Below are 15193 nucleotides of genomic sequence, written 5' to 3' on the forward strand. Positions count from 1 at the left end.
TCTTTAGAGCAAATATCAGTTGCTCTTTCCTTTTATGACTGAATACTAACCCATCACATGACTATGGCACATTTCTTTTATCATTCATCAGTTGATGGACATCTGGGTTGTTTCCACTTTTTGGCTATTATGAATAATGCTGCTAGGAACATTCATGCCCAGATTTTTCTGTGGACAGGTGTTCTCCTTTCTCTTGTGTACATGCTTAGTAATGAAATTGTAGGTCATACTGTAACTCTCTGTATAACTACTCGAGGAACTTCCACACTATGTTCTAAAGTAGCTGCACCATTTTATACTCTCCCAGTGATGCAGGAGGCTCCCAACATTCTTACCATCATTGGGGACTGTCTGTCTTTTTAACTATAACAAGAATAGCTGCCAAGTCAGTGGTACCAAAGCATGTTCTTCCTGCTTACAAGTGGCTGGGGAAGCCAGCATATCAGGAGGAGGCCTGGCATGCACAGGATGAGAGCCACCTCATCCCATCAGTCTCCACAGCCATCAGCACCTCTCCATGGCAATTGGGAGACCCTACCAAGGCTGCTGCCTGCTTATCCATGCATCCATGATGGGTACTATCAGTCAGCTGGTCTCTGAGGTAGTTTTTCCAGGCTAACAGACCCTTCTGGCCATGTGGTATTTTTCAATCAAGCGGTCGATAAGTTCCCACTTCTTGGGGTCATCTGCCAGGCCTGCACTTGCCGGAATTCCACATCGACTGGAGTTTCAGGTGTTCCTGGATGTTCCCACCACATGCTCACAGACCATTCTCTGTCTGCCCATAAGAGGCATCATGTGTGGGTTTTCTTGTCCCTAGGTAAATCTGCTGAAAATCATCTTTCTAGTAAAAGATGATTTTTAATATGATGGATAATTTCTTTTTATCTTAGACCCCAGGCATCCCCACATGTAGGATGATTTGGCACATTGGGCTGCTTCCATATCTTCTGAGGTCTCCCTCTGTCCCAGGCACTGTGCTAAGTGCTGGGCATACGTACTGGACAAAAGCTGAGATTGCTGCCTTCATGTGAATTCCAGTTCATGGAGAGACAAGGAGAGAAGAAAAGCGATCAAAATAGTTACACAAAGATTTGATTGCAGATTTTTGCCAAGCTCCTAGAAGTAAGGGATGTATTATTGTGGGGGAAGGGATCAGGAAAGCTGAGATCTGAACACAGGTAAGAATTAGGTTGGTATAGAGTAGAAGGGAAAGTGTCCCAGGGAGGGAGAATGGCATGGAAAAGGCCTTGAGGGAGGAAATCTCCTGGCCCTGTTGAGGAATGCTAGTGGCCTGAAGGTAGTGAAAACAGCGGCCGGTGATATAAAGTGAAGCATGTGCAGCAGCCAGGAGCCAAGATACACAGGACTCGGAGGCCATGGAATTTTTTCCCTGTGAGCAATAGGAAGCCACTGAAGTTTTTTAATCAGGGAAGAGATATGCTCAGGCCTTTCTTCATTGTCCAAAGTCCCCATAGGCAGCCTTTTAAAGAAGATATCACGGAAGATAATTTCAGGCTTCAGGGAGAACAGGCAGGTAGTGAGGACAGTGACCCAGGAGGAAGAGCGTAGTAGCCCAGTCTAGGATGAGGATCAGGAACACATTGTTAGGGCTTGCAGAGATACCAATCTCACGAACAGGTATCGGCAGGAGTTTCTATTACAACCCAAGCTATGCCAAAGCTAAAACTCTTTTTATTTATTTATTCGGTGCTGGGGAACATAGGGCCTCATGTGTGTTGGGCAAGCAGTCTACCACTGAGCTAAACCTAAGGTCTATAAGTGAAGATTTTAACCCCCCCCCCAAAAAAAAAACAACCTTGGGGGTTTTGTTCTCTGTTATTTAAAACCTTTCAGGGCTTCTTGCTCTGTCTGATAACCCCCTATTGTTGCTACTTATGGCAAAAGCAAAACAAAAAATTATCAAGACATATCTGTATGATAAGATCATTGTTGCTCACCACCTCCCCAGCCTGACCCGACTGACCTACAAGCCTCTGTGCCCATAGAACACCATCCATCTCCCCACCTCCTGCTGGCCACACCGTACATATCACACCTTATTGGTGACAAACTGTGGTGGACAGCCTTCTCTTATTTCCTGCCTCTGTACCTTTACTTTCTGTTTCAAGGTCCCTTGCTATCCCTTGCCTGAATACCTCTCACTTGGCTCAGATGTGCTTTTCACAGGACCCTCTTCTGAGCCCCTCTAACATCCCACACAAACCCCCATTACTACAGTTTTAATTTTATTCTTAATTGTTTTTATTTATTGCACTATTCAACAAATATTTATTGAGTACCTGCTGCATGCCAAACTTATTCCAGGTGCTGGGAGTTTCAGCAGTGAACAAAACACATTCTGGTTAGTGGAGTCCAGTAAGGGGAGGCCAGGTAGCAAACAAAATAAGTACAACCATGTGTCACTTAACGACATCCTTAGGCAGTTTCATCACCATGTGAGCACCATAGAACACACTTACACTAACCAGGTGGTCTCATCCACTACATACCTGCACTATGTGGTCCATATGTGGTATGACCTATTGTTCTCAGGGCAACAATGAGCAAAGCAATGATGATTAAGTTCCCACAAGAAAAAAATGACATTATCAAAAGATACTGTAAACATATGATGTATGAGGCAGCAGAGCGCACTCTTCAGAGGAAAAAAAAATTTGTAAGTGAAAGGAATACACTCTAAAATGATAAGGGTAATAAAATATGGTATAAGCAAATACATGCACCAGTCACAGTTGTTCATTACCATCATCCTGTATCATGCCCCGCACATAGTTCTATGTGTCGTGCCTTTAAAAACCGCCATGTAGTGGATTTGTTCACACCAGCAGACATTTGAGCAAGGTGTTGCCCTGTGAGATTACAATTGCCCCACTGTCACCAGGTGGTAGGAATTTAAAACCCCATTACAAGGACCATCAATATGTGGGTTGTGGTCACGTGGCACATCACTGTGGATAGATAGCACCTCAGAAGGATAAAGATGCTCTGGAGAAAAAGGAAACAAGGACCAGGTGGTGTCATGTGACATGATGTGAAGCTGAACCACCTGGATGGATATATGCTGCAGGCTGATCCAGGTAGAAGGAGGGAGAAATGAAGACCACATCCTCAGGGGCTCATAGGTCATAATGGGGACCTTATCTTTTCCTCCCAGTAAATGGGAGACCAAGATACCCAAATGCCAGCCTCCACGTGGGGCAAGGGTGTCAGGGAAGCATCAAGTAGGAGAAGGCCCAGAGTCTGGTATAGTGAGAAGTGACAGAATACAGTGCCCCCCGTGGTGTGGCACAGAGCGGACACCCAGCAAACGTCTGTTAAACTGCGGGGAAGGGACTTCCAGGAATAGGGCCTTCCCAGGTGACCTTGCAGGAGAAGCTTCTGGCCCTTTTTTGCTAGTCAGTGAGGGAGCAGATCCCCATATCAGTGAGGACCCCCCACAGAAAGCCCCAGTCTTCAGTTTGGGGTCTCTGCCTCAACAGAGCCGTGGTACCTGTGCACATGGTGGGGACAGAGGGGAATGTGAATTTGGGAGGGGGGGCATCGCGTGGTACACTGCTGTGACCTGTGGCTCACCCGCTGCTGACCTTATATAACAGGAAACTCCAAAAACAGCATCTGGCAAACACACTTTGGAAATCTGGACAAGGTCCATGCCAGGCTGAATCAGTCAGTGGCCCCCACGCCCATGATAATCCCAGGCTACTTTTGAAGGCGGGCTATGAGCCCTGCCCAAGGCTTCACAGACTCATCTTGCCTTTCAGAATAAAACAAAAACAGACAACCCAAGACCTAATCCCCCAAGCCCCAGCCCCAGCTGTAGGAGCCAAGGTCCGGATTGTGCTACACCCCACATTTGAATATTATTTTTTCCTTGTCACGCACACTTCCTGGGCAGGGACTCCAAGAGCCAAATGGGCGGGAAGAAAGGTCCTTAAATATGTCCCCTCTTGGGTTCTGTTCATTCCAGGAGCCCCAGCCACTAAGGAGAGACTATATTGAAGGTAATCCTCTTCCCCTAGGTTCCCTTTCCTTCACCCTCCCCTCCGAGGTGGGGATACCTGGGCAGAGCCTGCACTGGGAACAGGGGCCCTTAGGGTGAAAAGTCCTCCATCCATCTGTGAGTGGGGCTGATCCCTGCCCCAGGATCATCATCTTAGGAGTGAGCATCCTCCCAGTTGGACGCACTGAGGGTCCCAGGTCAGATATCTGGTAGCTCTGCCATTCTTATAGCACTAGGAGGTGGAGGTCCTGGGAATTCATGGAGCAGAGGAACTGAGGTGGTCTTTGGGTGGAAGAGCTGGGTGGGCTGTCAGGGCTCTTCACTCCCCTGGAAGGCAGTGGGGCTGACAGAGATGGATGTGTGTTCAAATCCTGACCTTGGTAATTGCCAACTGTGACACCAAAGCTAGAGCACTGAACAGTTTTCAGCTTCACTCTCCTCATCTGTGAGACAAACCCATAGCTGTTCCTTCTTCATGAGCTGTTTACTATGGAGCATGGTGGTGATTGAAGGGAAGGCTGGGTGGGGAGCCTAGATGAGGGATGCTAGGGCAAAGTCAAAGTCAGCACAGATGAAGGTAGTGTGTTTGGGGGATGCTGGAGGACACGGTGTCACCCAGATGGTGGGCTGGCTCTGGGAGAAGGATCCCAGTTTGCATCAAAAAACGTTCCTGTCTGGGTGCCGAGCACTATGACAGGTGCTTTGTGTCACTATTAATCTGGGAAGAAGTTCTGTGGTCATCCCTGGCTGCTCACAAATGAGGCCCACAGGCTTCTGAGTGGTGACTCTGGGGCATGAGCCCAGTACCATCCTACTCATCCCCAGGCTCTTCTCCTGGTCTTAGTAGCTAGTGGCTGGTTCAACCATCCAAGGCTGAGGAGGGAGCTGTATGGCTAGAGTCAGGTTCAGCAGGAGGATCCTGCCCTACAGGCAGGTAGAGCCAAGAGGTCTCAGTAAGGAGGCTTCCCTAGCCTCCTGCCAAGTCATAGGGAGCGAGCAGTAGCACGTACAGGCCAGTAGCATGTCCTAGAGATCAGCAGGGTCCCTCTTCCCTGAACAGAAAGTCTGGGACTGGACCTGGGGCTAGGGTCAGCACCTCATGGGGAAGAGAAGTGGTGGAAGGAATCAGGAACAAAAATTCAAGCAGGATCCTATATCTATATCTAATATGATTAAGTATTATGTGTGTGTGATATGCAGTGATTTTTTTTCTTGCTTTTTTTTTTTTTTTGCAAGATGGAAATTCCCCTCCCTCTACCATGCTGCCCAATGTTAGGCAATGTCTGTGGGTGGATTAAATATCTCTGAAAGGAAAGCGAGGAACTGGTAATAGTGGCCACCTCTGGGGTAGGACCTGACAGCTGGTAGAAAGGAAGAGACACTTTCCTGTGTGACCTTTTTGTCTCTTCTAAATTTTGAATGAACACGTATGCCTATTCAAAAATGTGACCAGACATTTAAAAATATGAGCTCATCGCAAAAAAAAAAAAAAAAAAAGTTACACTAGAGAAGAAACAGAGATCACTGGAGCAGTGGCACAGGGGTCTAGTTTAGTGGTAGAGAGTGTTTAGCATGTGGGAAGCCCTGGGTTCCGATCCCCAAAATGAGAGAGAAGGGAAAGAAAGAAAGAAAAAAATAAAAGAAAACAAAGATCACCAAATATTACCTCCATCCAATGCTCCCCTGTGATGAGGCTATCTTTCTGGTCTTCTCTTGTATGCCTGCAAAAGTGCATGTACATCACACAGGCAAGCCTGGCAGTCTTGTCATTCCATAACCTGTTCCTTGTCCCTAGAGCCTGGGACACATCTCGCACACACAGAGCCCTTATTAACATGCTGAGTAACTTTATTTCATTCCTAAATACTGCCCAATAACCACCACACTGAATGCAGCACAGTTCACTTGAACTGCCTCCTGCCTTAGGGCCTTTAGAGTGTCTTCAGTATTTATTCTATACAAACTGTGATGACTTCAGTGACTGCTTAGGAATACAGTAATTACTATAAACTCCTGAATATGAACCTTTTGTGCAGGTAAAATACCTTTGGAAGCCTTTTGCTAGATATTGCCCAGTTGCCCTCAGAAGAACCAATCCAATTTGCCAAGATGGTCTCTTGAACAAGTAACGGGAATTACCTCCATATTTTTGCACAGAAACCGGAAAGCGTGCGAGTTCCTTGCTAGCATTTATCTGTGTCTCCCAGGCTTAGCACGCCCTGATTTAATGACTTATGCCTGCTTTAGCTCTTGACCAGTCACCACCAGAAAAGGTTTTCAGGTATTTTGTTGCTAGTTTTTCTTTAATCAACCTGAGCCGTGGACTCTTGACCAATGTTCACCCAATCTAATCTGGAAAGTGTGTTACAGTTCCTGGAATGTTTGCCTGGGGGTGTTTCACCAGCTTTGCAAGCAGGTAGAGGCAAGAGTGGGACACCAGAGATGCCAGGAAGAGTCCTGTCGCCAGCACACTGCCAAGAAAGAACCCACTATGAGCAATTCTGCTTAAGATCAGCATCAGGGCTTCCTCACCCTAATTGCAGATGTCAGTTTGCCCTGGGATATCTCAAAACACCAGAAGGATCCTGAAATTTGCAGTAGAAAAGGGGACCTCGCAGTAAAAATTACAATTTTCATGGATCCAGAGAAGTTAACCCTCTTCCTATACTATTAAGGCAGCGGGGGAACAGTAAGCGTGAGCAAGTCCACTGGTGTAGGTGCCTAGATGCATTTCTGAGCCAAGGACGTGGCCTTCTTTCCAACCTCCTCCACCCTGCTGCAAGATCCCCTCTGTCCCTAGGTACCATGAGCAAGATCAGCGACGTGGTGAAGAGGGCCAGGGCCGCCTTCAACTCAGGCCTGACCCGCCCGCTGCAGTTCCGGATCCAGCAACTGGAGGCGCTGCGGCGCATGATCCAGGAGCGCCAGCCGGACATCGTGGAGGCTTTGGCCGCTGATCTGCACAAGGTGCTCGTGCTAGCAGGGCTGCAGGGCTGCGCGGGAGACCTCCACGAGAGTGGGGACAGTTGTGGTTTGGTGTAGGGTATCGCTAGCGTGCATGGGGTTCTGTGCTCAACATTTTACAAAGGATCAGGCTCGGCCCCCAAAACCCTCCGTTGAGTGTCATGACCATATTATAGAAGGGAAAATGAGGCTTGGAAAGGTTTAGGAACGGCTTGGAGTCACCCAGTTCATCAACAGCTGAGAAGTGGCATACCACCCTCTCTTTTCCTCTCACTCTCAGCAGAGGGGTTCCACTGTACCCCCAGTGCATTTTGCTGTTGTGCAGGGCACTCCTTACCCTCGTCTGTCTGCTTTTACCTCCTGACCAGTTTTCTTCACCAGTTTTTTTCATCCTGACCAGGTCTTAGCTTGTAACATAAGACCACCCATTCCAACCAGTCTCCTCCTACAGGACACCCGGAGCATCTGGTGCCCTGAGTCCCACATGGGAACACCTGGCTCTCCATGCCAAGGAACAGTTTGCTGCAGCTGGGAGGCCACCTGCTCCCTGTGGCTGCAGGGGGGTTGGGGCTGCTCCTTCACTCACTCTGAGAGAATGAGACTCCTCGGATTCACAAACCTTTCACCGTAGGGCCCAGAACACATTTGAGCCTGTTTCCACCCTCCCTCTTGCCTGAGAGAAGAGAAAAGGTGTCTCTGCAGGGTCCAGATCTTTGGAGCTCACCCCTCTGCCATCTCAAGGCCTTCCCACCACCCTGTTCTGTAGTTTTAGAAGATTGCTCAGGACTATTCATCTTAAAACTAAGACGAGAAAACTCACTCTCTTGACCTCACAGCCAAAGCTCATATTTTCTGTCTGTGCCTCCCCTCTCCTCACTCTGTGCTGCCCCAGAAGCCCTTGGTCCCCTGCCTACTCCCTCTGTCACCTTGTCTCCTGGCTTCCCTTCTGACTCTCTTGGGAAGCCATCTCCCTGTCCCCATTTCTTCAGGGTGGTCTTGAGAGAGCTCCTTCCTAGGTTCAGGTCTTATTTTTGACCCATAAACTTTCCCAGACAACACAACACATTGCTCAATTCCCCCTCTCCCCCCGACACACACACTCACTAATGACCCTCAAATCTGTCTCCTCCATCCAGGCCTGGCTTTTTCTTTCAGTCACCAGCCCTCTCCCTGCCAGAACCCCCAATGTAGCAGAAGTTAGATCCACCACTCCTGTTAGACCCTCACCTCTGTTTCTCCCCCAACCCCCATGTACTCTCTATTCCTGGTCCCCCACCTGGGCTGGGGAACCCATGGTGTACAACTCCCATTGCCCTGGCAGCTGAGGACTGGGAATGCCTAGCTTGCACCCCCAGAAGCTTGGCCTTGCTTCTGGGCTAGGAGCTTACATGGTGTCTTCACCACAGAATGAATGGACCGCCTACTGTGAGGAGGTGGGGTACGTTCTGGAGGAGATTGCGTATATGATCAAGAATCTCCATGAGTGGGTCAAGGATGAGCCTGTGGAGAAGACTCCTGAGACCCAGCAGGATGAGTCCTACATCCACTCGGAGCCCCTGGGAGTGGTCCTCATCATCGGCACCTGGAACTACCCCTTCAACCTCATTATCCAGCCCATGGCCGGCGCCATTGCTGCAGGTACTAGAGGCTCCGTTCCAAGAGGGGCTCAGGCCTGGGGGAAAGAGGAGACCTGGTGGCAGACAGTGGTTTGATGTGACTTTCACAGGAGGCTGTGGAGACAAAACCATTTAGTTAGGCCTCCAGGTACCTGCATCCGAGGCCAGTCAGATGCAGATAACCATGAGAACAGCCTCCACCTGCCCATGTGTGTGGGTGGCTAGGGCAGCTCTCAGCTAAATCGACCAGGAGGGGCTAACACTACTCTCCCAACCAGCCCAAGAGCATCTCCCTCTCCTTTGTCCTTTCCTCTTTCCCAGCCTCCCAGCAACTGCAGAGGGGAAGGTGCTGCAGTTCTAGCCAGCATGAGCCTATGTGTGTACCTGTGTGCCTGAGTTTGTTCCTGTGGCATCTGCTCATGCGTGCTCCTCAGCCTCTGCCTTGTGTGTATTGCAAGTTTATGTGCTTGTGCATGTTCCTACAAGTCTTCCCTCCACGCCTCTGAGGACATTGATGTTGGAAGGAAGGCTCCAGGGTTGGTCAATAGGAGAGAAGAGCATTTGGGGTGGCCTTGTGTGGCGCTAAGTCTGTTTACTTTGCAGGGAATGCAGTGGTTCTCAAACCCTCAGAGCTGAGTGAGAACATGGCAAACCTGCTTGCCACCATCCTCCCTCAGTATGTAGATAAGGTAAGGTACCCTCCAGGGCTCAAAGATAACTGTTTGAGGTCAGGTCTTTGGGGCTTGACCAAGCCTCAGGTTGGGGAAGTATAGCTCCCAGGAGCTGCCCTCTCCTGCTGGGATGAACAGAAAGTCTCTGAGCCCTAATAGGGGAGCTCTACTTGCCAGTGGCCAGCCAGGGTAGGGTGCTGAGTTGCTGGGCCACAGGACCACTGGTCTCAGCCATGGCCTTACATGCAGGGGTGAGGAGGGAGTTGGTCTTTGCTGAGCCTTTCTTCTCTCCTTGCATGAAAGGACCTGTACCCAGTGATAAATGGGGGTGTCCCTGAGACCACAGAGGTGCTCAAGGAGAGATTTGACCACATCTTCTACACGGGCAGCTCAGGCGTAGGGAAGATTGTTATGACGGCTGCTGCCAAGCACCTGACTCCTGTCACACTGGAACTGGGAGGAAAGAGCCCCTGCTATGTGGACAAGGACTGCAATCTGGATGTGGCCTGCCGGTGAGGAGGCCATTCTTTCTGCTGTCTCTAGCACACCCAGGCTGCAGGCTAAGCACTGCAATTCTGCTCTGAATAGTACAAATGGGCCCTTTCCCCACTGGGCCTGCAGTCCTCAGCAGGAGCTCTGGGGGCGGGGGTAGTAGAAGCAGGAAAGGAACCTCATTCACAGAAAAGGTGCATTGAGTCCAGGAAGGCTTCCTGGAGGAAGAGAGTTCTAGGCAGAGCTCTGACCACTGTGTGGACATCACAGGGGAGGCAATGGTCCAAGCAGAGACTGCAAGAAAAACAAGTGTGGGGTGTTTAGGGCACGAAGAAGTTGGCCCTGACCAGCCCTCTGCCATAATTGAGGTGATAATCTGGAGATCATGACCCATGAGAAGAGCTGCTGACACTCAGTGTCCAAGGCAGGACTCATATCTTGACCTTCCGACCTTAGCCAGGGCTCTGGCCACCTCTGTGCGCCACATATGTGGTCCTTGGAGATGGGGTAGGGGGTGCAAGTAGAGGTAACACCGGGCCACGAAGGCTGATCATAGAGGCACAAAGTCCACCAACCCCAGATATCCCCCAGAAGTTCCCCACCTGCCACCAATGAGTTTAGCACACATTGGCTCCAGAAGGCGCTCTCAGCCCAGTGTCCAGAAGTGAGTGGGCTGCTTAGAAAGACTCACTGTGACCTGCTCACAGCCTGTGGCTCCCACTGACCAGTGTGCTAAGCCCACTATGCCTTGACCCTGAGCGCACGGAATAAGGCCTGCGTTCTTGGGAATCTTCCCATGGCCTGCAGGACATAATCCACTCTGGAATTTTCACAGACGCATTGCCTGGGGGAAATTCATGAACAGCGGCCAGACCTGTGTGGCCCCTGACTACATCCTTTGTGACCCCTCAATCCAGCACCAAATCGTGGAGAAACTAAAGAAGTCTCTGAAAGTGAGTATGGGGCCCTGGAGCCTGAGAGTGGGAGCTGTGAGGCAAGAGGTGGGCGACACCAGGAATGACCTCTCGACTTGAGCAAATCGTTCCTTTCTTCTGATCATACAAGGAATACACACACGCAATAGAGATCATTTCAGAAAGTTTAAAAAGCATAAAAAAAAAAAAAACTCTGCACCCAGAATCCCATCACCCAGTCTGCTGACATGTGGCTTGGAAGCCTTTGTCCTTCCCTGAAGCCTCCATCTCTTCTCAGGAGTTCTATGGGGAAGATGCCAAGAAGTCACGTGACTATGGAAGAATCATTAATGCCCGGCACTTCCAGAGGGTGATGGGGCTAATTGAGGGCCAGAAAGTGGCCCATGGAGGCACTGGAGATATGGCCTCCCGCTACATAGGTGCGTATCGGGCCCTCTAGAACACTGCCAGGCTGCCTGGTCCTCCAAGGTTCCCACCAAGTTCACAGAAAGCAGCTCAGCTACGTGACCACCAGGCAGAGCCCTCTGATGAGCATAAATTATTCTCACCAGTGGGCTTGGAGAGACTCGGGGGCCCTTAGTAGGCAGGGCTGACCATGCCTCCCAAGAAGCCCCATTCCAGCCCCAGAAGCCCATCTCCCACAAGACCAGAACGCCAGTCGATGATGGGGACAGTAGAGGTCATAATAAGAACCCCTGGTGCCTAGGATTGGGTCACCAGATGAGATCCATTTGGACCCCATTTTGTTGAAGAGACAGAAGGAGATACTTGTATCCTTCCAGCTGCTGTGCCTGCCCCATTACTCCCGTGTAGGTTAATTCAGAATAGTCCAGCGGTCTGCCATGATGGACCCCAGGAGGTGCATGGATCATGGGAAGAGCTCTTTAGCATCTCATCCGTCCCCCTCCCTAACACTGGGCAGCATCCTCTGGGAAAAGAGTAGAAGCAAGAATCAGACATGCTGGCTGGGTGGAAGGGGGTCTCAGCACTAACTCTGGCTCCTCTCCCACCTCAGCCCCCACCATCCTCACGGATGTGGACCCCCAGTCCCAGGTGATGCAAGAGGAAATCTTTGGACCAGTGATGCCCATCGTGTGCGTGCGCAGCCTGGAGGAAGCCATCCAGGTCATCAACCAGCGTGAGAAGCCCCTGGCTCTCTATGTCTTCTCCAACAATAACAATGTGAGCCGATGGTCCTCCTGCCTGGGTCCTGGGGCTTCTGGGCACAGCAGTCACATGCAAGTAGGATCCAGGGATCCACCGGCCTGAATTCAAATTACAGCTTCCTAGTTCATTGGCTGTGTGACATTGGGCAAGACATTAGACCTTCTGAACCTCTTTAGCCTTGTCTTTAAGAAGTATGTAAGGGGCTGGGGTGGTAGCTCAGTGGTAGAGTGCTCGCCTAGCAGGCGTGAGGCACTGGGTTCGATCCTCAGCACCACATAAAAACAAAGTAATGTATCCACCTAAAACTAAAGACACATAAACAAATAATTTTTTTAAAAAAAGAAAGAAGAAGTATCTAAGAAGACAGTAGCATCACCTGGTCATCGGAGCTGTTGCTCATACTACCTCCCCAGGTGGTGCTGAGGGACATGTGATACTTGGGAAGGGCTGAGATGGTAGGTAGCTGTGCCTCTGCTACCTATGTCCTTATGGCTCCAGAACATGCTGAGACAGGACAGGAAGGGAAGCCCTCGGCATCCTCTCAGCAGGAGTGGATAATCAGCAGCTTGGTCCTCAAACAGGTGATCAAGAAAATGATCTCAGAGACATCAAGTGGCGGGGTGACGGCCAACGACGTCATCGTACACATCACTGTGCACTCTCTGCCCTTCGGGGGCGTGGGTGAGTCTAGGACTGGCTCTCAGCCCACCTGCTTCCCCTCTTGCCCAGGGTTCCCACAGGGCCAGGCAGACCATCAGGGGGAATTCAGGGGGACCTGGAGCAGCCAGGAGCCATAGATTCCCACTTACCTCTCCTATTTGGACCTCTGACTTCGGCCTTGGAGCACTAATGCATCCCTGGTGCACTAATCCGTTCCACGAAGACCCCAAGTCAAGGGTCTTAACCTCTTTTAGTGGCATAGCTGGCCCAGTTTGGACTCTTCCTAGGCACTCTCTATATTGTCCCCAGCATGGATGCCCAGGAAGAAATCCTAAGGATCATTCACCTGTAGGAGGCTCAGAAAAGGGGCCCTAGAGGCTTGTAGGCACAACTTGGGGGTGGAATCCTGGCCCTGAGCAAGCTCCTCCCACAGGGCACAGCGGTATGGGGGCCTACCACGGCCGGAAGAGCTTCGAGACCTTCTCCCACCGCCGTTCTTGCCTGGTGAGGTCTTTACTGAATGACGATGCCCACAAGGCCAGGTACCCCCCAAGCCCAGCCAAGGTGAGAGGTGGAGAAGGGGGCTGCCAGGGGAAGCAGGCTGTGCCAGACAGCGCAGGGGCTTGGTCCTCACTGCCCCCACCTGTCCTTCCTTGTAGATGCCCTGGCACTGAAGAGGGCCACTGCGCCTGGCCCATCTGTGCTGTGCGGCCACCAGAGGATGAGACCCCTCTCTTGCTCTCCGACTCCTGGAGCTCCTGACTCTGGCCTCTTGCTTCTCTGCTCTCCTAGGCAAGCCCCCAACTCCCAGATGGACCCCAGGTCCCAACTCTCCAAGACCCTTCCCCTGGCAGGACACATAGGGACCAATAAAGGTTTCTGCATGAAAAGTCGTGCTGTTAATGCTTCTTCTTTTTTTTTTTGGAGGGGTGGGATTTTAATATTTTTAAATTTCTTTTTGCATTACAATTCTTAATACACCATTATACCATAATTTATCATATCTCTGATCATATATAAGGTATGTTGACACCAAATTCACATCTTCATACATGTATTTTATATAGTGATGAGGGTCTCCTTTCACCATCCATGCTATTCCCCTTCTCCCTCCCTTTCCCTCCCACCCCTATTCCCTATCTAGAGGTAATCTTCCTCCCCTGCTCTCCCTCCCAACCCCATTTTGAGTCACCCCCCGCCCTTATATCAGAGAAGACATTCGGCATTTGTTTTTTGGGGATTGGCTAACTTCATTTAGCATAATCTTCTCTAATGCCATCCGTTTCGCTGCAAATGCCATAATCTTATTCTTTTTTACTTGCTGAGTAATATTCCATTGTGTATAAATGTCACTTTTTTTTTATCCATTCATCCACTGAAGGACATCTAGGTTGGTTCCACAGTTTAGCTATTGTGAATTGTGCTGCTATAAACATTGATGTGGCTGTGTCCCTGTAGTATGCTGTTTTTAAGTCCTTTGGGTATAGTCCAAAAAGAGGAATAGCTGGGTCAAATGGTGGTTCCATTCCCAGTTTTCCAAGGAATCTCCATACTGCTTTTCCAAATTGGCTGCACCAATTTGCAGTCCCACCACATCCTCTCCAACACTTGTTGTAGTTTGTCTTCATAATGGCTGCCACTCTTACTGGAGTGAAATGGTATCTTAGAGTAGTTTTAATTTGCATTTCTCTGATTGCTAGAGATGATGAGCATTCTTCCGTATATTTGTTGACTGATTGTGTATCCTCTTCTGAGAAGAGTCTGTTCAGGTCCTTGGCCCATTTATTGATTGGATTATTTTTGGGGGTGCTTATCTTGTTGAGCTCTTTATATACCCTAGAGATTAGTGCTCTATCTGATGTGTGAGGGGTAAAAATTTGTTCCCAGGATGTAGGCTGTCTATTCACCTCACAGTTTCTTTTGCTGAGGAAAAAACTTTTTAGTTTGAATCCATCCCATTTGGTAATGCTTCTTTTGCATCCTGCACCCACTCGCCCTGTCCCACCCGATCCACTGCCTCTTGAGATTTGGTCATTCCAGTGAACCAGTGAATCCCTCCCCACAGCCTCACATCAATCCCCAGGGCCTCGAGGCGGGAGGTCAATGTTAGACCAGGACGCAAGAAAAGACCACTGACTCCAATTAAAATCAAATTAAAGCAAGCTTATTATTTCGACCGGGGAGGCTGCCTCTCCCACCCAAAACTGCGGGAACAAGACAGCTGCTGCAGCTTTCCTGCAGCCCAGCTTTATAGCCCAGAAAGTTACACAAAGGGGGGTTACAGATAACAAACTCTGACAAGCATAACACAAAGGCTAGTTTATATTTTTGCTGGCCCCGACATCAGAATTTATGAAGGTCTTTACAGCCTCAGAGAGGGTCGTTATCTGGCCAGGGAAGGCCAAGATTGATGAGGTGTCACTTAAGTTTCAGAGAGGGCTGCTATCTGGTCAGAGAGCCAGGCATGGGTGAGTTCAAGGCACGGGCAGGCATTCCAAGCAAGTTCAGAATTTGCAGTAATTTATAGTAAAGACGAAATTATCTTTTCATGGCTTTGTGGCGAAATGGCTCCCAATTTTAAGAAAAGATCAGGTTGGGTCTATCAGTCATTATGTTGGGGTGGCATGTATTCCACTCAGACTTTGGGGTATCTGCTCCATTCCT

The 15193-nt window shown here is 49.7% G+C and overlaps 1 protein-coding gene across 1 annotated transcript; it reads left to right on the forward strand.

Moving 5' to 3' along the window:
• The first annotated feature begins 6829 nt into the window (after positions 1-6829).
• On the forward strand, positions 6830-13291 carry Aldh3a1 (aldehyde dehydrogenase 3 family member A1). Its single transcript, XM_027922300.2, has 9 exons — positions 6830-6991; positions 8395-8626; positions 9208-9293; positions 9579-9787; positions 10603-10720; positions 10980-11121; positions 11718-11884; positions 12451-12550; positions 12963-13291. Exons 1-9 carry the CDS (start codon positions 6830-6832, stop codon positions 13289-13291), a joined length of 1545 nt encoding a protein of 514 aa, XP_027778101.2.
• The last annotated feature ends 1902 nt before the right edge of the window (positions 13292-15193 follow it).

Source organism: Marmota flaviventris, chromosome 17, assembly GCF_047511675.1.
Source record: "Marmota flaviventris isolate mMarFla1 chromosome 17, mMarFla1.hap1, whole genome shotgun sequence".
Taxonomy (NCBI): domain Eukaryota; kingdom Metazoa; phylum Chordata; class Mammalia; order Rodentia; family Sciuridae; genus Marmota; species Marmota flaviventris.

What these genes read in the sequence shown, in the direction of transcription:
- Aldh3a1 (XM_027922300.2), top strand. Translation starts at nt 6,830, where the DNA reads ATGAGCAAGATCAGCGACGTGGTGAAGAGGGCCAGGGCCGCCTTCAAC. An exon ending in TGGCCGCTGATCTGCACAAG is followed by an intron (nt 6,992 to 8,394) that starts GTGCTCGTGCTA and finishes TCTTCACCACAG; the next exon opens with AATGAATGGACCGCCTACTG. An exon ending in TCTGCCCTTCGGGGGCGTGG is followed by an intron (nt 12,551 to 12,962) that starts GTGAGTCTAGGA and finishes CTCCTCCCACAG; the next exon opens with GGCACAGCGGTATGGGGGCC.